The sequence below is a fragment of the Trachinotus anak genome, unplaced genomic scaffold (genome assembly GCF_046630095.1).
Source record: "Trachinotus anak isolate AG129_WGS33_773 ecotype Australia unplaced genomic scaffold, CSIRO_AGI_Tana_v1 ptg000025l, whole genome shotgun sequence".
In the NCBI taxonomy this organism is placed as follows: domain Eukaryota; kingdom Metazoa; phylum Chordata; class Actinopteri; order Carangiformes; family Carangidae; genus Trachinotus; species Trachinotus anak.
The window spans coordinates 11,998,562-12,021,658 of NW_027273876.1; the positions used below are offsets into that span (position 1 = coordinate 11,998,562).

A 23,097-nucleotide genomic window follows, 5' to 3' on the forward strand; every position below is an offset into this window, starting at 1 on the left:
CGGGCCGCTAGGTGGGGGTCAAACACGCGTTTATGTCCCTATACTTGTGAGGACCCTCCGTTGACATCATGCACCGCAAACCGTGACCTGGAGTTAAAGGTGCCACCGAAAGTCAAACTAGTTAGAAACCCATGTCGTGTTTATCTGCCGGAGGTCTTCAGTTTGGGTTAAATCTGCCCAGGCTGCACACCAGAGCTTAACCTGACATGACACAACTCATACTCATGGGTGCATGTCTCCTTTCTCAGAACCAAACTTTCTGTTTTCATGTGTCATTCTACACATAAGAAGGTCACACATCCAAATCGAGGAGCAAGACACGTTTTTGTGTGAAGGGCAGCTTTAAATCTAACTTTAAACCACGACTTAACCTCCCAAAAAGCCTTTTGAATGAGTGAGGACCAGCCACAAGTGTCCTGTGTTTAGGCCTGTAAAGTCAAAATGTCCTCACAAAGACGGATGCAGAAGTACACACGCACATGCATGCACACACTGTAGGGAAATTAAACACCTTTTGTTCTTTGCAGATTTTATTTGTTTCTCAAATACAGGAGAGTTAATGTACAGAAGGACAAAGAATTTCATCAAGAACTGTACAATATTTACACGCCTTTTTTTTTCCCTTTTTTTATGGAAAATTAGATTGTTTTCAAAATAAGTCATAGTATGCACAAACATCAAAATGATAAAAATGAAATGACTATTTCCTCTTTAAATATTACTTATTTATACTCCGTCCCACGTGGGAAATGGATAGTTTACTTCTTTTTCTTTGCACCTGCATGACTGATGATTGAACTGAAGCACAACAATGTAAGTTTCAAATAGATTTTCCCATTCTCTTCTTTTTTTTTCTTTTCCTTCCTTTTTTTTTTTTATTTATTTTTTTTAAATTTTACACCCACTGTATTTGATACAATATTTCTGTCTCGACGTCTGTTCTTTTGTATAGAGGGGAAGACGACTTGGATATGTGGGTTACGATTGTATACTGAACCTGTGGAAAATAAAAAGGTATTTAAAATGTCAGGGCAGCAACCCAGCGCTTGTGAGAGTTTAAGTTAAAAACCTCCTCATATAAATAATAAAAATGTGTTTATATATTATCACACAGCGGACTGGTGCTGCCCTTCACATAGCACAGGATGAGAGGGAGAGCGTTTATTAACACATTTCAGGTTTCTATCCGTGGACGAGTCCATGTTCACGCTGCTCACGGCACACTCTGCACGCAGTTTAAAAAGCATTCTCACCCTCTTCCACTCTTTTCAAAAGCCAACAGCTGATGTTAGTCTTTTCAAAAAATAATTTATGTAAAAACTAAGCAGTAATAGTTTCTCTTTGAACTATTGTCTTTATGACACACAGTTAACAAGATGTCAGTGGCTTCTCCGTTGACTTGGCGTTACGGCTCCTCCTCCTTGTCCTTCCACCTCGCGTCTCTTCCTTTTCACCAATGGTCAATTCCCTCTTGACCCACCAGTGACCCCTGATCCGGTGGGGTCCCCCTTCTCACAAAGTAAGACATTTCTTAAGTCATTGATCAACAACAAGAAAAAGAACAGAGGCCAGTGTCTGAGGTCACATGAACAGACCCCCTTATGTCCGTCAAGGGCCTTGAAAATTCATCCTCAGATATTAGAGATTTGAAGAGGGTCTGGGGGCTGTACAGTAGGATCCATCTCTTTCCGTTTTCATATTTTCTTCTTGTTTTTTTTTTTGTTTTGTTTTGTTTTTTTTTTGTTTTAAATCCTCTTGTTTTAATTAATTCTCTTTCTCTTTCTGCAGTTGGCTCAGGCTTTGGTGCTGAGCGTGAGCAGCTCGATGAAGGAGCTGAAGAGGGTGTCCAGCCAGCTCTGGTTGGCCATGCACTGCTGCACTACTTCCTCTTGGCCGGGGTCCTCAGCTGCCTGCTCAATGGTGTTGGTCTGGAAAAAAAGTGGCACGGAAACACAGACAACGGTGACGCTCAAACCAGGCTCTTGCACAAAAAAGAAAGCATGTACGAGCTGGTTCTGTTTAGTCTATTTATTGAGATTTGTGCTTGTGTACCACACAGTATATTTGAGGGAAGTAACACTGAAATTGGTGTGAGCGCCTACAAATTTTCAAACTCAAAATTGATTAAATCTTGTCAATAAACCTGCCCAACATGACTGAAGCGTACACTGATAACAGAAACATGCTTACCTCCTTCTTGCACTGTAAGAAAGTGTGGTATTTATAGTGATGCAGGGAGTGGTAGAGACTGTAAATCCGATACGTCTCGGCCGACAGTTTAAGGTCCTAAAAGAAAGAAATCAGTAAGAATTGTCAAATTCTACTGCATCAATTAAAAAAAAAAAAAAAAAAAAAAAAAAAAAAACACTGTCTCAAATCTAAAGTCTATATTAACCTCACAGCTCTGTGTATGTGAGGGTGAGAGTGGAGCAGGTTTGGAAACTTGCTGCAAGTGTGAGAGGGGAAGCTCAAACTGTTTTATTCTGTCCGTCACCAGCGACCCACCTGTCACTCACCCTGCACTGTTGAGCTTTTAACGGTAACGGTTAATTGTGTGGAGGCAGTGGTTTCGTTGTTTATATTCTGTGCTGCTCCTGCTGCATGATGCCAACACCCTCAACAGCTTGTACTCATTTGTTTGCAGATCCACAAGTGCTTCATTTATCTCACCCACAAACCAGAGAGAGTCACCTGGTCGCAGGCTTAAAATGTCCTACGACGGGCCTCAAAGGTTCATTAATGTATTTCTCAAAAAAAAAAAAAAAAAAACAAATGTGAAGAGGGTATGATGCAAAAAGAACTCCATTGCATTTTCTTGAAAATGCAGTTAAACAAATACAAAAGGACCCTAATGATTCCTCACTCACACACAAGCATACCTGTGGTTTAGGCAGGGTCTTCTTGACTCTGTTGAGAGTCTTGCGGTTGTAAGCGTCCCCGCTTAGCCGCACCCTCACCACTCCTGTGTCCAGGGGGTCTACAATGATCTGGGGGTAAGCATGCAGGACCTCCTGTTGAGGAAGAGGCAGAATAAGAGTCAAAAACAGTCATGGGGAGACAGACAAGATGGCTCAAGACAAATGTTAAAAAGCGATTGATCATTTTTTATTACCAATAAGTTATGTTAAGAGTCTAAGATGGCGTTAATTTTCCATGACAAAAAGGCAGCTAATCCTCACACCTGGGAAGCTGGAAACAGCAAATGTTTGGTTGTTTTCACTTGATAAATGACTTTAACGTTTCATTGATGGTTATCAATTAATTTTCGGTTTATTGAATCACTTAATCCACCGATTGTTTTCAGCACTAGACTCCCCTACATTAACGATAGAGCTCAGTGAGTCCAGTATTGTTCTTACAGTGAACCACTGGACCAATTAACAGGAGTCTAGATCGATTTCCTGCACCACAGAATGAAAAAAAAAAAAAAGCAGTGCCAATTTAAATGAAGGAAACAGTAATAGTGAACAGTGAAATAAAAATTGAAAAAGACAATCAGAGATGTTATTTCAGCCATGAGGGACGGAGGGAGAGAGAGGGACCGGTACATTCAGGACAGATTACCTGGTGCTGAGAGCTCATGCTGACTCTCCTCAACAACCTCCTCTTCTGTTCGCTGAGGATGCTGTCAATCTTCCTCATTGGTGGGAGGTACAGCTCATCTGGTGGCCAATCAACGTGAAGGGAAATTCATTAGTGACCATTCATGCAGCTGCCAATCATTTTAATACCAAGGGCAGATTCAAAGCGGTTCTTTCTGGCTGCAGATTTTTCAGCATTCCCGGGGCTTTCCTTCAACCTGTCGCACCTTGTTTGTTTGGATTTCAAGATTGGATTGAAAGATTCATCTAAATATGCAGGCTACACAACTCTTTAAAAAAAAAGTTGCTGTCATAACGGCAGGTTGTCCAGCTGGAAGGCTCGACCTGAAACCTTGCAGCTGCTACTTGTCAATGGTCATGATGTTGCCTGCCTGAACTGCACTGATACTTGAAGCCACCTTTAAAGACACCATATTAAATGTCTCAAAACAGCTTTTTTTTTTTTTTAAATGCAGACATTCAAGCTGCAGACAACATGTTACCAGACACCCAGGTCTGGTTAGAGTAGAGATATGTTCTCGCACAATACAAGCTGCGTCTGATCTCCACAATCTATGGAAAGCTTAAAGTGCATCTATGCTGAGGAGGCAGTGTGTGTGTGTGTGTGTGTGTGTGTGTGTGTGTGTGTGTGTGTGTGTGTGTGTAGTGTTCACTTCTCACCGTCTGTGTCCTCCAGAGCTTGGATCATGTCGGGGTCCAGCGCCGTGCTGACCAGCATCTCCACATAGCTCCTGAACATCTCCCTCATGGCACGGTTGTTCACTCCACCTTTCACTGGCACTGAGTGGGTGAGAACCACAGTGTTAAACTATCCAGAACCACGGAACATGACACGGTAAAAACTGCTTTGTTATTATGGCCTCAAATGTGACAGGAAACTCCATTATATTGATTTAAATGGGATCTCACTTTCATTCTCACTAGCTGCCTCATCCGATGAGTCCGAGTCTGATGATGAAGGTACTTCCTTCAGCCACTTCTTCCTCTTCTTGGGTGGCGGCTCTGCCTTCACTTTTGTCAGCTTGGACTTGGGTGGGCGCTCTGCCTTTTCCTTCTCCTTCCTCTCCACCGCTTTCTTCTCCTCCTTTGCTCTCCCTCGTTCTGCTGCTGCAGCACGTTTCTCCAGTTTCTCCTGCTGCGGCTGCACTCGCTTCTCCTTCTCTCTCTCCTTTTCCTTCTCCTTCTCATGCTCCCTCTCTTTCTCCCTCTCCCTAGCTTTGGGCATGGCCGCTGGAGCATCCTTCTTCTCCCGTTGTTCTTTTGCTGTCGTTGTGGTTGCCGTTCTTGTTTTCTCCCTCTGTTCGCGCTGGACTGGTGGAGCTACTCTCTCCTCTTTCTCCACTACTCTGGGTGGCACCTGGGTCGTGGGAGGGGATGCCATTCTGGGGAGAGACTGGCGTCTGTGGCACATGAATATATTGTTTTAGAGACAACTCACATCAACTGTTAACTTCTTCAGGCTCAGCTCAACTACCACAACAGTCAGCATAACTTCTAAGGTCACATCAGCTCACCTATTTTTTATTTCATCTCATCTTCACTTGTAAGTCCCACAAATGGTGATGGTTCAAGTATCAATATCCTATTTCTGTAGCTAAGGCTCCGCCTTCGCCCATATTATTTTTTGGGCTAAAACCTGGCCCTTGGGCACTGAACTGGGAGCTCCTCTCACAGGCTTGACTGTTAGTTAGGCCTCCGGTATTTCCTTATCAGAGCAAGCTGATTTTATTCCAAATAAATCTAGCAAGGTTCAATTCAATATGAATAGGATTTTCCATGTGGCAAATACCTGAGAGCAGGTGTGGCTCTGCGCCAAGGTCTCCGAGAGCAGACCCGGACATAGTCCTTCTTATTGACGTTCTCCAAAAACTTGACATAGATTCGCTGGTATCGCCTCTTGGCATCTCCAAAGTAGCCAAGGTACTGAGAGAGAAACAAGGTAAACATGTTTTAATATGAAATACAATAACCTTCAAAGCCTCATGTTGACTGGTGATAATGTCACAATGTGGTCTGTAGCAATCTAAATACATACATGATGTATATTTGAGCACATAATACTCTACATTTTGTAGCAGGGACTGTGAAAGGTGTAGAAATGAACATGAGCGTTTGCAGGTGTGGTTAGATCACTGAGGGCTTGAGGTGAACTCACGTTGCTTGTGGCGCAGAACTGTCTCTGCCCATCTTTGATCTCTGGGCTGAACTTCTGCAGCAGGGCTTTCTGCACCCTCCAGATGGGTGGAGGCTCACGGCCCGTCTGCAGGGCCAGCTGTGGCGAGACACATGACACACAGGTAAGTGCAAAATGTCTCTGTAACTTGGCAGCTGAAAGATTCAATTCTGTTTCTTCAGTTTGTTGCCTCTCTGCCAGAGAGCAAGAAGCTTTTTTTTTAACTTTGACCTCAAAAAGCACACAAGCACACAAACACACACACACACAAAACGAAATGTGGCTCCACACGTTCACGTACCTTGAGAGTTCGAATGTCTTCTACTCGCACCACAAACTCGTCCCTTTCTCTGAAGATGCCCTCTCCTCCACTCTCGCTCTCATCCTCCTCACTCTCTCCAACGATGGCAGCATCCTCTTGCTTCTGGGCGAGGTGCAGGGAGGTGATTTTAGGAGCCGGGGGCTCCTCGGGAGAGGCGGGCGACTCCGGAGATGGCATGGGAGACTCCTTCTGAGTTGAAGGCGGGGGAGGAGGAGAAGCCGGAGGAGGTGTGGCAGGCTGAGGGAGGGTAGTGGGTGGGGGAGGGGGTGGCGGGGATGGGGATGTGGGAGCAACAGGGCTCGGAGGCTGGGAATTCTCCTGTTGTTCTTCTGGTGGAGGCAGGGGTGAGGGAAGTGAGAGGGGAGGGAGGGGGGAGTGAGAGGGAGAGGAGGATGTGGCGGGAGATGGAGGGACAGACGGAGGTTCAGGAGTTGTTGGTGCTGGAGGGATCTCGGGGAGGGCCGCTGGAGAGAAGGAGGGGCGAGGTCAGTTTTACAGATCAATTGATCACAATGTCCAAACAGCCACAAGAATTTAATTATTATATTTAACAAACAACAAAGCTGAGCTGCAGCAAAATCACTGTGCAAATAAAAAAAAAAAAAAAAAGAATGATGATGAGATGAATAAAAAAAACAAACTCCCAGCCTCACCATCAAGTTTAGGAGCACCCAGGGTTTCCAGCTGTGGTTCTCTCTCCTCCGTCATATCGCTCTCCCCCTCCCCTCCTGTGCTTCTTTCCTCCTCGTTCTCCTCCTCCTTGTTCTCATCCATGTCTCCATCTTCTGGCTGGAGGACATCAGGTTCGTTGGACTGGGGCTGGGTGTGGGGGGTATGCATGGTAGGCTGTGGGCTGAGCGTGGGGGGCTGCAGTGTGGGAGTAAGAGGGCCCTGGGTAGGCTGAGGCTGAGGCTGAGGCTGGGGAGGTGGAGGAGGTAGTGGGGGCTGGATGTTAGAGGTTAGCTGAGGAGTGTCGTACAGAGCAGAAATGGCTGAGGAGATGCTCTTTTGGAGGTCCTGGTTCTTTCCCACCGAGTCCTCCTCATCAGAGGAGAACGAAGGCAACGTCTCCAGGTTCCTCTTTAGTTCATCTTCCAAGCGCTTGGGGCTGGGACAGTTGCCCAGAGCCAGACCCCCATTCCCCTCACCATCCCCGAATGGAGGAGGTGGTGGCGGAGGAGGAGGTGCAGGAGACAGTGGGCGCAGACCCCCTGATTTACAGGGCGAGGTTTCACCATTATCAGGTTCCATTCCTGGTGAGATGTCCAAGCCTGGAGGCCTCTTCCCTGTCTTGAGGAAGTCCAAGAATGAAGCAACAAAGCCAGCCTTGGACTCAGAGTCCTTCTCATCCCCCTAGAAGAAAAACAAGAGAGACTTTCACTCACACACACAATAATCAAGCAGTGAACTTGAATTAAATCCATTCAGTTTTATCTTTATGCAACACAAAGCGTTCTCTGTTCAACAAAACTGGGACATTATCCTGTAGCCTTTACCCTTTCCTCCAGCCCCTCGTCGTCCACTCCTTCACCCATCATCTGGCTCTTCTGCTTGTTCTTATCCTGGCTTCTGCTGCTTTCAGTGCTGCAGGGGGGACCAGGACTTAAACCAAGCGATGGGGCTGAGCCCACTGAGCCGTCCGACAAAGCAGGGTCCGTGCCAGACAAAGAGTCCGTCCTCAGCAAGGCGTCGGAGGATGACAGGGTACCGATTGGTAATTTGATCTAAAACAGAATAAAGAGGAACAGAAAGATTTAAAGCAACTTTGCCTGATCATACTGATGAACAAGAACAAGCAACGCAGGGTGGAAAATTCATTTAATAGTTTTGGCATTTAAATGACAAGACAATTTAAACAGGGTGACTGAGCCTAACCTTAAACCCGGCAAGTCTAAAATTAGAAAAGGGAGTGAGTGAGGAAGTAGAATGATGGAGCAAGAAACAAAAAAAAAGTCCTCAGCAACACAAACGACAAAATCTACAGGTATTGGTGGCCCTGCCTTCGACCACACAGGCAGATTCTTACCCATTTAAACACAGGTCTCATGTGTAAACCACTGTTTTGCAGAGGCTACCCACACCACCACATTCAGCCTCAATAACTGGTGGTGGTTTTTACATTTATCAGCATCTGTGCTTAAATGACAATCTATTTAAAAACCCCTGAGCCTTTTCTAGGCAGAACGCCACTGACCTTCAGAGGTGGAATCGGCTCATGTTGCTGTGGTTGGGGCTGGTGATGGAGCTGCTGCTGCTGCTGCTGATGTAGGTGATGGTGGTGCATCTGATCCTGATCCTTCCCGCTCATTTCCATGTACATATCCTCCCGCCTTCCTCCTCTGCCTCGGCTTCCACGACCCCTGCCTCGACCTCGTCCCTCCACACTGAATCCTCCTCCCACTGTTGTTCCACCCATCTCCCCCATCATCCCTCTCGGAGTGTATGGCTCAGGCATCGGGCGGATGCGAGGCCTGCCTCTTGGCCTAGGGGGACCCTCTCTTTTGGGTCTAGTGGGCTTTCTGCCCCTCTTCTTGGGTCCATCCTGAGGCAGAAGAGTGTGTGAACCCATAGAGGAGTAGCCAGAGGAGTGGTAGAAGTCAATGTCACCCATTAAAGGGCTGAGAGACCCGCTTCCTCCTCCCTTTCTGCAGCTGGACACCAAGTCTGGCAGCAGGTCTGGGAGCCTTCGGCTGTTCAGCCGGATATCAGCTGGCTGGTCGGCTTTATCTTCATCATCTTCAAACTCATACTCTTGAGCATAACTTTTCTTAGGCAGTGTGTTGGGGTCCCGGCGCTCCTTTAGCAGGTGGAAAGAGCTGGACTTGAGGAGCTTCTTGGGACGAGATGAACAGAAAATGGGAGACTGGAGGCCTCCAGAACCGGTCCCTGCACTAGCCCCTCCGGGCCCCGAGGACATTTTAGCTCCAGAGTTGTTGGGACCAGCAGTATTGGAGCCCATACCCATAGCTGGTGCCTGGGACTGTATCAATCCCAGCTGTTCAGTGTTGACCGTGGAAGGGAGCTCATGGGTTTTAAGGGAGTCTAAATCCAGAGTCATGGTGTTGTTGCTGGGTTCCTCCAGGCCATGACAGTATGGCTCATAACCCTGATCTCCACCGTGGTGACCCATTATGTCATAGCTAGCTCCAGCACTTCCCCCTCCTCCACCTGCGCTCTGTCCAGCTTTCATGGAATCCATTCCCTCCTGCCCAGTGTGGCTCTCATTCATCTCCCCCTGCCCCGGTCCGGCACCTCCGGCACAGCTCGACTTGTAGTCCTCTGCACAAAACATGTCTTCCATACCTGGAAAAAAGGAGCGGTCCTCATCCTGAAGGAGGGAATCCGGGAAGCAGATAGAAGTTAGCGGCACAAAGCGGTTACTTTGTTGACTCTGGTCTGCTTTCTCCACTGGGCTGACGGTGTCAAACTGGTGCTGCTCCGAGCGCTGCTGGTCCAGCTGGCTCTGCTGAGGGGTGAGCTGGGATGAGAGCGGCTGCTGTGAGTCGGGCTGAGGCTGCGAGTGGGCTGAGGCAGAGGGTGGGGGTATGTGGTGAGGGAGTGGCGGCTGCTGCTGAGGGTGGGGTTGGGTGTGAGGGTGGTGGGAGTGGGTTTGTTGGTGTTGAGAGCTGGGGTGCTGCTGTTGCTGCTGCTGCTGCGGGTGGTGCTGTGAGAGGTGGTGCATGTGCGACGGGGTGGACAGGCTGATATCAGGCTCAGAGAGGAAAGAGTGGAGCTCAGAGGCCGAGTGTTGCTGCGAGTGGTGGCTTTGCTGCGGCTGATGGTGGGACGGGTGCTGCTCCTGCTGCTGCTGCTGCTGCTGCTGCTGCTGCTGTCGGTGGCGCTCGCTGCTGCCTCCGCTCCTTCCCCCGCTGCCTGCTCCACCGCGTCTGTCCTCTGCGACGGCCACGTCGGTGCTGGAGGTCTGAGAAAGGGAGCGCTCCAGCATGTCCAGAGAAGACACCACTGAGCTTTGTTTCACCTGGCTCTGCTCGTGCTGATGCGGAGGGGGCCCGTGGTTGTAGTGAGCCGCTGCCACCTCCAAAGCCTGGGACTGGAGCTGGAGCTGGAGCTGGGTGGTTTGAGACTGAGCCTGCGCCTGGTGTTTACTTGAGCCAAGTCTCCCACCAGCACTTTCCATGACAGCTTGCTGTTGACTGATAGAGTGCTGCTGCTGCTGGGCATGAGAGTCCATTTTATGGTGCTGTTGATGCTGTGAGTGAGAGTCAATTTTGTGGTGCTGCTGATGCTGATGGGAGTCCATCTTCTGGTGCTGCTGATGCTGAGGGTGGGAGTCCATTTTTGGGTGTTGTTGGTGTTGCCGATGAGAGTCCATTTTGTGGTGCTGCTGATGAGGCTCCAGTTTGTTGCGGGTGGTGTGGGACAGCACCGACTGCAGCAGGTGTGGCGGCTGGCGGGACTGATCGGTGGGAGAGTCCATGAGGGAGGCAGCGGCTTGAGACTGGGAATGCTGTTGCTGGACTTCCGGCGTTTTCCGAGGATAAGGGATTTCAGCACGCTCCTGTGGCTTCTTCTGGAGCTCCATCTGGGTGTGGGACGGTATCTGTGAGTGAGAGGACACGTGCTGACTGTGTGAGGAGTGTTGCGGGGCAAGGGAGTGTTGGCTGTATGGGTCACCCCGCCCATAGTGGACTACCGAGCCTAGGTTGTCATGGTGATGGAGATGGGAGTGCACTTGTTCAGCGCTGCCTCTCCCTCCACTGCTCCTGCTGCTTCCCACAGACCTCTCGTTCCTTTGTTGCTGTTGTTGCTGTGGGTGGTGGTGCTGTTGATGTTGTTGCTGCTGTTTCTTCAGCGACATCTCCAGCTGGGTGTCCAGCCCTGAGATGGACCCCCCGGTCCCTGCGTTTCCCACTCCAGCAGTGGATGTGGCGCTGTGGGTGCGTATGACACTCTGGGGGTGGTACCTCTCCTCAGAGGTCTTACCCATGTCGTAGCTCAGCCCTTTGCCTGAATCAGTAGTTGGTGGCACCGACTGAGGCTGAGGCTGTGTTTGTTGGGATGCCTGCTGGGGTGGTTGTTGAGGATGGTGATGAGCGGCCTGGGGAGCAGGGCTTGCTTGGGCTTGCAGCAAGTGCTGAATCAAGAACTCATCATCGTCATCTACTTCCTCCTGGGTTCTCTGAGAGCCCACTCCTAGCATGGAAGTGTCCGCCTTTGTTTTGGAGGAGGTGGAATGATAGGACTGAGGTTGGGAGCTGGGGCCTCTGGTGTCAGGGTAGCCCTGTGGGGAGGCCAGGAAGGTGGGGGAAAGAACTGAGGAAATGTATTTATTAGAGCCTGCTCCTCCTGGAGATTGTGTGGGGCAGGTGGGCACTGGGGAGTGCAACCCTGGACGGATGATGCCTGAGTTGCCTGACGGAGAGGGGCTAGAGTCTGGAATATGATACGACCCTCCACCACTACCTCCTCCACCTCTCTCATTGGTCATACTATTTCCTGCTCCTCCTCCTGAGCCAGAATTCCCACTTCCCGTGCCGCTGCTGCTTCCTCCTCCAGATGCTCCGCTACCTGATGAGCCACTTGATCTTAAAAGGGCAGGGGAGTGACCTGGGGCTCCGTAGCCTAGTGATGGGCTTCCAGCTCCACCCAGGGAAGATGGAAGTGATCCATAAGCAGAGTCAGCTCCATATATATCAGTGGAGTATGACTGGCTTCGCCCTCCTAAAGCCCCATAGCCTTTCCCAGCAGTACCTGAGCTCAGGTCTTGGGCTTGTGGTGAACTGAAGCCTCCGTAGGACTGAGCCAGGTGGGAAGTAGGAGGCTGATTAGGGGAATATGACTGTGCCTGTTGTTGGGGTGGGGTCTGACCAGTAAGAGCAGAGGTGGGGGTCTTCACGGGCGGCACAGGAGAACCGTAGCCTGAGAGGCAAGATTTGGGGAGAGACTGGGGTGCTGAGGTGGAGGTGGCAGGGGGCTGCTGCTGCTGAGGAGCCGGGGGAGGCGGAGCTGGCTGAGGGGGTGGCTGCTGTCTGGAAGGGGCGGCGCTGGAGCTGGAGGTTGGGATGGAGTTGGAAGGATGAGCACCAGAGGTGGCAGAAGAAGAGGAGGAGGAAGAGGAGGTAGAGGAAGCAGAAGGGGGTGTGTGAGGAGTTCTTGAGGATGAAGCTGAACTGGCAGAGGAATAGCCACTGCTGGAGCTGCTTTTGGTGCCTTTCCCAGCTGAGGATGAAGACGAGGAGGAAGAGGATGAGGAATAGGGAGGCTGAATGATCGGCCGATACTGCTCAGTGCGAGATGTGGGCTTGTGGTCAGATGAAGGGCTCTGGTCGCCCAGTGGGCTGCAAGAAAGGCCAGCATGTCTGTGGTGGGTGGCTATCTGCTGGTACCCCGCCCCTCCACAGCTGAGGTAGTGCTGAAGGGAGTGGGCAGCAGAGGACGAGAGCTGGGACTGAGCTGGCGTGGGCCTCTGGTAGTGCTTAATAACGCTGTCCTGCCGGGGCACGGCCCGTTCCTGAGCCGAATTAGACTGAGACTGGGACTGAGGCTGGGGCTGGGCTGAGGAAAAGACTGATGCGTTATACAGCTGGGAGGACTGGTCCTGGAGCTGTGACGACAGCAGGTTGAACTGGTGGGACTGCAGATGCCTGGCAGATGACGCCTGGGCTGATGTGGCTCCTGTGGGATCCTGGCTGCCCCTGTACGCAGCTGCAGCAGCACCCTGCGAGGACAGGAGTCTATCAAAACCCAGGCTAGATTGGGAGGGAGCCTTGATGTGTAGTAGGGGGTCATGAGGGGAGAGCAAGCCATTGGATGTGGGACTAAACGTGGGCGTGTCCTGGAGGGAAAGGGAGGCGGTAGGGAAAGAACGACTGGAGAAGGATGCTGGATGTTGATAGGCTGAGAGAGCTGAGGAGGAGGGGAAGGAGCCGGAGCCAGGAAGGGCTCCAGAGATGAATAGTTCAGGAGGAGCAGGCGTGTGCATCGCTGTTAGGAAAAGGAAGACATATTGCAAAATTACTCAGTATCCATCAAACTAGCATTTAAATTAAGAAACAATTAAGGATTCAGGAGTAAGACCATCAACAAGAGTGGTAAAAATGCTTCAATCTTATATGAAAATGCCCACACAGCAACACTGTCAGAATAATAATGCAGCCAAACATTGTGTGGTTCTTTAAATGTCATGTTGACTGTGGGGCCTGTTTGAATGTCAACACAAGAGGGAAGATCTAACACAGCCCCACCTGTCTGCCAGGATGGTGTGCGGAACTGGGAAAGAAGGGAGGAGGCAGAGGGTGGAGGCTGGGGACCCCGCGACTCCAGGGCTGAGATCAGATTCATGACGGAGGCATCGGGGGCAGAGGGGCTGGCATGGTGCAGGCCAGTGTCAAAGAGCCCAGACAGACCTTTGGAAAGGGAAGACAGAACCATGAAAATTAATTAGGAATATGAACAGCTAAAAATAAGGACTTTTTAGCCTAAATTTAATCTTGTATAAAAAATGTATTTGGTGAATCTGCTGTCATACAAAGAATCTGAATCAAGAAATCAGAAGTTCCTCGTTTTAACTTTAAGTAGCTCAGCCTCTGTTGCTGAAAACAACCCATAAGACACTGGCAAAACTGCATTAGGAATGAATGTTGTGACTACAGGATTTTTTTTTTTTCTTAAATCAGGCTTTAACATCCAGGGCTTCAACTCAATTGAGGTATAATGTGCGCATTTTTCAATGACAAAAATCTACCAGGGCCTACATGGAGAGACACAATAATTCATTGCTGGGGCCCCTTATGGTGGTTACATGGAAGGTATGACATTTATCTCACCCAAACTCCGTCCAGCTGCTCCCCAAGCCCCGCCTTGGCCAGAGCTCCCTGGGTGGTGATTGGTGGCATAGCCCTGCAGAGGGTGTGGGGTGGCGTAGGCTTGTCGGTGAAGGAGCTCAGACTCAGGGTGGGATGATCTGGAACTCCCATATACAAGACTAGGGAAGAAGGGGAGTAGGGGATTGTGAAGTGTCATTAATTTCAGGGTACATTTACATAAATGTAATCTATTTCCAAAAATGTGACCCTTGAGAAAAGAGTCACTTTAAAAAAAAAAATTAAAAATGTCTGACAAGTAAATTATTCTTCAATTAAAAATCCACACATCAGATGTCAACTCAAGGCCGCTAATTTGTTTGGTCTTTAAGTGCAACTTCTTAACAGTGACCCACATGTGAAAACCAAACTCCCTGATGAGTCTGATTTACAGTTGAAGTTAAAGAGAAGGAAAATCTTTCTGATAGATAACCAATTAAATATCAGTGACAGAATTACAAACTTGGTAATTGTATCAAAGTGTATTACAGTAGATGTAAATCTGTCAAACCAGCCATATAAGTGTCATGCAAAAATAATGGAATAGTTCATTTGCAATTATAATTAAGTCTCAAGACCTAATCATCATATAATTTGAAAATTCACAGACCAAATACGTTTCTTGTTTCAACGCTTAAGAGTAGCCAGTTGGAGAACTGTGCTTTACAAAAGAAAGATGAAATGCGTTGATGGCTGGCAAGGCAACATGCTAGCATTTGTGCTGCTGGTAGCACCGCCTAGCACCAATGCACAGCAGCTATGGGAGAAATGCAGAGACTAGGCCCAAGCTGCAAGGCCAGTGTTTTACGTGTAAATAAACCATGAGTGACTACTGTGCAGATGTAGGCCAACTGAAAAATACAGTTTATAAGAAAAATACAGTTTATAAGACAGACAAACGACCCCATTCGTCTGCAACCACTGATTATGTTGATATGGCTAACAGCTGGATGGTGCAAGTCGACGCAAATGCATGCTAAGTTGCATGCAAACACCACCGAGTAGCCAGGTTTGTTTAGCCAAATATCACTTCCCATAGTGGCACCGTGGCTTTTAAACATGACCAGGCGACTAACCCTGAATCAAAATATCACATATGTGCAGCTCAATAAAAGGCAGTGATGCTTGCGTGCACAGGCCTCAAATGACTTCCATGCAACATAACGCTAGCTTGCAGGCTAACATAAAGCTAAAAGACAGAGCTACCTTGCACAGCCCAGACAATTTTCATCATCATCATCATCTTGTGAATTCACCCTGGCCTTACCAATAAACATATGTGTTTTTTATTTATTTATCATAGACAAAACAGCAAATTGCAAGTTTGATGCAGTGTGAATATGGCACAATTTCATTATGCAAATTTACATAAACCATAGAAAACCCACCACCAAATTATCTAGATCACGAATGGGCATTGCAAATCTCAGCTCTGGGGGTATGGCATCACCCCCACTTTAAGATATTTATTTCCTGTTTTCTTTACAATGTAACGTTGTCTGCTGAAATGCATCCTCTCGGTTAATATGTATCAGTCCTTCTTGTTGATGTCTGTCAGGGGGGCTGCTGTGAGGGGGTTTGCTGCGTCTGCACTCCTCGCAGTTCTTATCAATCCAGTGAATTTATCTATCAGGGTCTGTGTCCAGGCCTGCACACGGGGAACAATAATTCCTATGGATGCTCCAGACATACCTCCCCCCCCCCCTCCTCCCACCCCGCCAGGTCTACCTAAAACCCACGTCTGTCAATCACCCTCAATTCATATCCCCAACCTTTCCTTTCTCCACCCCGCCCACCCCCACGACACGCTCACTGCTCCATTCCTGTTTATAATATTATTACTATGCAACTGTTTGGATGACAACGCACTACACATTATGGCACTAAGGCATGGCACTATTTATGAAGCCAGTGGCGATAATTTGTTTACATGGGTCACACCGTGCCCTGCAAAGTGCCAGTGATGCATGCACATTGTCTGAATCCAATGCATACCTTGCTTTTGCCGATCTCTCGTAACTCCATCCTGGTCCTGCGCCCAAATCACCAAATCCTGTTCCCGGGTAATTTCTATCCATTTATGTGTTGTACAATGTGTGCGATGAGGACGAAAGCAACGACAACGTCGCAGAGCAGATTACGGAAAAAAAATCCGGTCTTTCCCTTTCTCGGTTTCAGGCTATTTTTCCCGGTTTCATAAGCAAGTCCTCAGGAGTGGAAAACAGCATATTGAAAGAGAAATGGAGGGGAGGAGGAGAAAGCTGGATGAAAAAAGAGGGGGGTCTACGGGGTTATAATCCAACCACCTCCAAAAAAAGCCAGTCTTTCTCCTTTTCCTACGCCTTTCACGTTTATCATTTCCACGAATGGAGATTTAGTCCAAAATCAGTCGCGGTCATGATGAAGATGCGGCGGATTTGGCCGGTGATGGACGAATTGCTGATAAACATTTGATTTGAATGCGTCCTTTTTCGCCGTCTCTCCTCCCCTTTCTTTAGGCTAGTTTGTGCTACGCTGCTAGCGCTATAAAGGATTGCGATCGACAGGCCACGTTGGTAGCAACCATTCCCCACAGACGAGCAAAGAAATCCCCAATTTCAAAATCTTTTCTTTTTTTTTTTTTTCTCCCCTTTGCATGCAAATCGTTCCCACCCCCCTCCGGAGCAGAGCTGCGGGCTAGCAGCAGATGCTAGCTGTCAGTAACGACGCATCAAAATAAAACAGGGCTGCTTTTATTTCCCAAAATGCTCGCCCCCCCCCCCTAATTTCTGCTTTCTTTGGCCATTCAAGTAAAGGCGACGACGAGTTTGCCAGTCCCGGGAGAAATGTAGCCAGAGTACGGGAAAAAAAAAGCATTAGAAAAAACGAACGAGGAAGTGTAAAGAAAGCAGGCCGCGTTTTAATATTTTTTACTCATTTTCCTCCGGAGACGCCATTTTTGAAGGCGGCTGGCCGCTGTCCGTCCTCCCTCTCCCCCCCTCTGTCTCACCGCTGAGGCTCATTCAGTGTCTGCGGTGACCTCCATTCACCGGCCCTCAGTCTGCCAGCCAGCCCTGCATGCTTTTCCAGGTTTTCACCCTAAAGTTATTATTTCAGACTGCATTTTACACGAACAACAACAACAAACAAACAAAAACAAAAACAAAAAAAAAAAAGACAGCGGTTTGTCTTGAACGTCGCGATTGGCTGAGGCGCGTTCGGGTGCAAAATATTTCCAGTAAAAACCAGGTTTGCACAGGCCTTCCGCAGTCACTTTGCAAATTCACATCCAAATTGTGCAGCCTGTGTGAGAAACAGTGGCATTTCCTGCCTCCAATCAGATGCTTCATTAATGAGGCTGCAGTTTGTCTATAATCAGGGGTCTGCCTGTATAGGCTATTTTGTCCCTGATATGTGCTCAAAAAGGCCTGTTATGGGCCTTTTTGAAGCTTATTTTGTTATTTGGGGAACCTGCACGCCAGACCCCGTGTGCACCTGATTTGCACGCCAGCAGATGGCACTCTGGTTTTTATGGTCATGATGAAAGAGGAGGGATCACCGAGAGCTGAGGCAGAGAGATGCTTTGCTCCTGTTCATATTTCACATATTTGTTGTTGGACATTAGATCTGATCGGGGTCTTCTGAGTGGTGTAACCGTCATATTAACCTGTCATTATCTCCCACTGCGCACACCAACTAAGGTAACCTATTAGAAGTATTAATAGATGTGAAGACGCAGTGACTGGTTGATGCTGCTGAATGTAAATGTGATCCCTTTTGTTTACAGATAATAATAATAATGCACACACTTGAGAGGCCTATTTATCCAGATTTTCATCATTGTGTGTATACGAGTGTTTGTTGCCCTCTAGTGGTGGACTTAAAATCTGCAACTTCCACAAACTGACTACTTTACTGTAGGAGTTACCACAACATTTTATCTATTTGACTATTGTACTTTTTGAAGCACTGTGTCATATGTGCTGTCTCCCACGATGCCCAGTGAACGCATCTTGCATCCAGTTATTTTCCCTTCGCCATAATGAATGAGCTGCAACTAAAGTGATGCAGTAGCGTATCATTTTTTTTCTAATTCAGGTAAAAGTTGCTTGAACATATACATTTCAAAACCTCCAAAACCCTGGGTTCATTTTATATAACATGTACCAAATTATTATTTCATTTATAAAACCTTGTTTTACTGTTTAGAGGAAAGAGTCTCTAGAAGAAAATCTATGGTTACATGAATGATAAACTATTAAAACTGCAATATATTCTGATGAGTGTTAATGGAGCAATTTATCTATTTATTTTCTGTAAAAACCTAAATGAATGTAAATGAACAAGCGAATGTGCTCTCTCAATAATGAAAAACTTTTGACTGTGGGACAAAAAAAAAAAAAAAAACAGTATGCTTCTCAAATGTATATAGATTTTACCACACAATCTGGTCAGGATCAGTTCAAAATAAGAAACAAATGTGAGTTCCTGCAGGGATTAACGTCACTAATGCTGCTTCCATCTGCTTTTATTTTTATCTTTAAAAGCATCAAAATTCTGGATTATTTCGAGCATATTAGTCTTTTCTGACGGCACGCTCGATGCTAATTCAATGTTTTATTGGTTAAACAAATGCCACAACTCTCAGCTCAACCTCTTAAGCCAACAACAGTATAAAACAAAGTCAGGCTCCTCAGTCTCTTTTCAGGAAAAAGCCCTCTGCCAGCTCCCCTGTAGTGAGTATTTCAGAATCATTATGAGGCCCTTGTAATGCGTAATAGTTGACACAAAAGGTCGGTCATCTGCATATTCATTAGAAAGACAAGAAAACAAAAGATGAGAATGAAGGAATTTTAAGAATACTTCAATTATATAGGTTGATGAACATAAACAAAAAGCAAAAAAGAAAAAGGGGCAAAGACACAAAACTCACTTAAACACATTGCCATAAATAGTAAAATACATTTCTAGGCTCCTTCTCTTCCTTTCTCAAGCCTATCATACACGGTCACTGTCATGCTTCCTCCCTCCCTCCCTGGACTGTCTTTCCCTCCATCTCCGTAACCAATCTGTAAGCATACTTGACTGTAGCTCTTGCAGCAGCACGACTCCACAAACTCCAGCTCTCTTCTGTCAAAATGCCAGATTCCGACGAGGCTGTGCCAGCATCATGCCAGGTTATCAAAGAGGACGTTGACAAATGGTGAGTTCTGATGATGTACAATTGCAGATGCTGGAAATTGTATTTTTTATAAATACACATACATTCAAACGTCTAAAATGAATAATTACATTTTTCTCCAGCCAACGTGGCCGTCTTTTGTGAGTGTAATTGCTTGTAGAGCGTGTCTTTGTACAACTTTGTGCCCTCCAGGGCTATTCATTAACTGTGTTTGGGTTCTAGTTAAATACCATTACATCCCTTTGTCAATTCTCAGTCATCACTTATTGAGCTCTATGTATGACTTCCAATGTATTCATATCCACTTCTCATTTGGGGTCGACTTGTAAGAAAGAGCGCCTGTGGGCAGATCATTAACTCTAATTTGAGTTAATGTGGAATACTTGTTCACAACTTTAAATTCCCACTCTACATCACTGGACTGAGTTTAAAGGCATTCACTGAGGGCCCTTACACTAACACGAATGTCTTGAGGGGCATAAATAGACCTGTTTAAAATAGACTTCTACACGTATGACCTATTGCAGAGAACCGGCACATGCCAGGCCGTTGGTTCATGTTACGTGCACTCAAGAAGCCACAGACATTTGGTGCGTGTCCACGTACACCAGTGATTAGTGTTAGTGGAGCTAACAGATTACTCACTCATGTTCTCAGACTTCAATGAATTCACATAAAAGCAGCTGTGGAGGTTTGACTTGAAATACATTGCTATCAGGCTATACTGTAATAATCCCTTTGATGCACATGTAGACTAACTTTAGAGATATTACTTATGCGGAATATGTGATATAACTTCCAACGTCTCCACATTTACGTCATGTAACTTCCCCACATTTAACTGAAACCCTGTTATACGCCATAGTGGATAACCCAGTTGTATGTGTAGAGTGTTAAGTGTTTTATAAGTGTGGCTTTGTGTTTCAGTGTCAGAGAGAAAGGAGTGGAGAACTGTAAAGATCTGATAGATGCCTTCCAGTACTGTATAAAAACCCTGTCTGAGGGATCCTAATACATAAGGAAATACATCTTAATAAAATGTAAGTTCACACAAATGACTAGAAACTATTGTCACTGTTTTTTCCCACTGTATAAAGAGTAAAAAACCAACTGTAAAACATAAGTCCTGTGGTCCTGCACAGATAATCAGTGCTTGTAGACCAGAATAACAATCTCTCAAAGATACACAACAGTAAACTGTGGTGCTTGGCAGGCAGTCACTGGCAGACAGGCAAAGACATGAATCTGGTTTAAAGTGACAGTCTATGTGCACATGATTTAATGATTTGTACTGTGCTGCTTCTTTGGGCTTTTTCTATTTAAAAGTTTTTTCTTGACATTTTGTTACATCTCTTTACTAATTTCGCTGGCAGATAACCAAGAATGCCATCAGTGACTTCATTAGGAGATAAACGCTGAGGCTTATGGAGGATCATTTTAACCCGAATTAGGCTAAAATTAAAAAGGGGAAAGGGGAAAGTTAGAGGAGAAAATGGAAAATAAACAACTATTGTACAACTCAAAAACAGAGAAAAAAAAAAAATCAGGTCATAACTTGAAACAAACTGATTTTGTGAAGACGTCAGTCTTTATTTCATGCACTTTCCTAACTTCTATTCCATATTTTATTTTACATAATGATAAAGAAACTATGGTGTGTCTGTGGTAAAGTGAATATACCTGTGATGTATTGTATCATGTCGTATTTGCATAATTTGAATCACATCATTTTGTCACATGTTCTGCCTCAGTTATTTCCGCCTCATAACTTTTTCCATCTTTGATTTTTTTTTTTTTTAATCACAGCTTCACTTTATCAAACTCCTTCACTTTCCCAGCATTCCCTTCCTTGCTCATTGCATTGGACTGAACCATCTCAAAAACTGAAGAGGGGTGACAAACTGAACTTCGGATTTTATGCTTCTGTAAAGCTTTCTTGCATAAAAGTTATAATTACACTATGGACTATACTGTAACACTGATTATATATGCACTGTAAATTTGCTCTGTACAAATACGCAATACAATGAATATTACTACACACAGTATATTGGGGGTTTTTTTGTCATCATTGAGCCTTTTTTGTCACATTCTTCATTTATTAGATGTTGAAACCTCTCCACTGGCCTAGCATAGGCTTCTTCTGGAGTGGCTGCTCTTAATGGAATTAAGAAGAGTTAATTAATCTGCGCTTAATCCTCACATTAGTACCTGCACTGAGCAGTCTAATGTCAGCTATCCAGCCTGAGCTCTAGTATGAATGTGGGAACTGTGGGAATGCACAAACATTACACTGCAGAAAGGACCTGGAAAATATTTTTTTCCCCCCTGTTCTGAGTAGGAAAAGGTATTTATTCACAAGCTGTATGTTAGAGAATAACCTGGAGTGTTGACTGATCCTGGTGCTGTCAGTTGGAAGTAGAGATTCAAGACCAAGCTTTGAAAAGACAGAATTCACATGAAGGAGTGTGGTTGTCAGATATTCCTGTGTCAAAGAAAACTAACCTAACAGTAGGTTTATGGATAAAGCAAACTTAATTTCCGCTTACAATAAATTAAAAAAAAAAAAATCTCCTGCAAGGTGTCATTCACAGCACTGATGTAGGACTACTTATTTTCATTGTGCTGAAGTATTTTTGACCTCAGAGGACCATCAGAACAAACCAGAAAATAGTAGAATGAGTATCTTTTCTGTTCTATTTCTACTCCATAGTTGGAGACAAATCCTTCTGGCTGTGTGCAAATCAACCAGCTAGGCACAGATGAAGATGAGCTTTGGGGAATTATCCACCCACACACAACATTTCAAATTGAGATTTTAGAGATTTTTCAAGGCACTTTACAGATGATACACTCAAATGTCCTACTTACCCTTTTTGTTTTTGTTGTTTATATCTATTAAAATGTCCTCTCTGTGTTATCCACTTGAAACAGCACCTAAAATTTCAGTTTCTCCTTCCTGTCCAGGTGAGGAGGCGAGTCGGGTCACGCTTCTTCAAGGAGCTGTGCTCATCATAGAATACGTTTCACTGTGGGTTTCAGTGAGGTTTAAATGTCTGATGGCTTCTTATGGGGTACTATGGGAAGCTAAATGGAATTCAGCCATCATTCATTTTCAGTATTGATATATTTTTGTGCTGTGACATGTTTTCAGTGACAATCAGCAAATATTAAATGAGCACACGATAATGAAACTCTTCATGAAGCAGTCTGAAGATCAATCAATCAATCAATCAACCAAACTTTATTTGTGTAGCACTTTTCATACAGGTTAGTGCAGAAATACAAATACAAATAATTAAAATGGGTTCAACCAAAATCCTTTGTAATAATAATAATAATAATAATAATAATAATAATAATAATAATAATAATAATAGTAAAACTACCACAATGTAAAACTACTCCATTAAAAGAAAAAGTCCTTAAAAACTAATCATTATGCACAGAGTGTTATATTTATCTTGTATTGTGTTATTGTTTTATTGCAATAAATGCCTTAATAATGTTTTAATGTTACATCTGATTGGGATGGAACTATTTTTAATTACATAATATAATTCTGTAACAATACATCCCAGGCTACTGTATGCATTTATTTTTTGTATATAAAACATGAATCTGAAAAACTATAGTTGTTCTTAAGTAAAGTATTTGAGTAAACACAAGTTACTCTTCAGCACCGGTATTGGAGTGGAGCTTAGTTATGCGACATCTCGGAACTGATGCCTCACATCAGGTTAAATTGAAAGCCAAACACCGCCTATGGGACAGCGGCGGTTCCGAGAGGCCATCGCTGTGCCGAAGCGGCCCAGGGTCCCCTTACAGCCGGCGTCCCCACCCGCTGCCCTGTGGCGATGTTTACAAAATGTCTTTCATAATAATAGTGAGGGAGGTGTCCGGGCCCACAGTGCGGCCGGCGCCGGGGTGAATGCAGAGATAAGCGTATTTTGTGGAAGATGATCAGGAGGAGGGCGGGGGGGGGAGAGGAGAGAGGATGGAGAGGGAGTGGGACC

The 23,097-nt window shown here is 45.9% G+C and overlaps 1 protein-coding gene and 1 long non-coding RNA gene across 3 annotated transcripts; one reads left to right on the top strand and one right to left on the bottom strand.

Moving 5' to 3' along the window:
* Nucleotides 1-512: 512 nt before the first annotated feature.
* Nucleotides 513-17,183, bottom strand: prr12a (proline rich 12a). Its single transcript, XM_071463329.1, has 15 exons — nt 15,916-17,183; nt 13,885-14,042; nt 13,303-13,464; nt 8,292-13,042; nt 7,594-7,821; nt 6,751-7,450; nt 6,077-6,561; nt 5,758-5,874; nt 5,392-5,525; nt 4,512-5,002; nt 4,263-4,382; nt 3,565-3,662; nt 2,880-3,011; nt 2,191-2,286; nt 513-1,928 (listed from the first exon to the last, which is right to left on the bottom strand). The coding sequence occupies exons 1-15, from the start codon at nt 15,996-15,998 to the stop codon at nt 1,794-1,796; spliced, it is 7,890 nt and encodes a 2,629-aa protein (XP_071319430.1). The 5' UTR covers nt 15,999-17,183; the 3' UTR covers nt 513-1,793.
* A 500-nt stretch (nt 17,184-17,683) lies between these two features.
* Nucleotides 17,684-21,129, top strand: LOC139609082 (uncharacterized). Of its 2 annotated transcripts, none has more exons than XR_011685151.1 (3): nt 17,684-19,102; nt 20,009-20,121; nt 20,888-21,129. It is a non-coding gene; the product is annotated as an uncharacterized lncRNA (long non-coding RNA). The 2 variants fall into 2 exon arrangements; XR_011685150.1 differs by having other exon boundaries at nt 17,702-19,102; nt 20,920-21,129.
* Nucleotides 21,130-23,097: the final 1,968 nt, after the last annotated feature.

Excerpts from the sequence above, each read along its gene's own strand:
- prr12a (XM_071463329.1), bottom strand. The coding sequence starts at position 15,998 with ATGGATAGAAATTACCCGGGAACAGGATTTGGTGATTTGGGCGCAGGA. Across the intron at positions 6,562-6,750 it reads GGGTGCTCCTAAACTTGATG|CGGCCCTCCCCGAGATCCCT; the intron begins GTGAGGCTGGGA and ends CCTTCTCTCCAG. Across the intron at positions 5,526-5,757 it reads AGTTCTGCGCCACAAGCAAC|TACCTTGGCTACTTTGGAGA; the intron begins GTGAGTTCACCT and ends TTTCTCTCTCAG.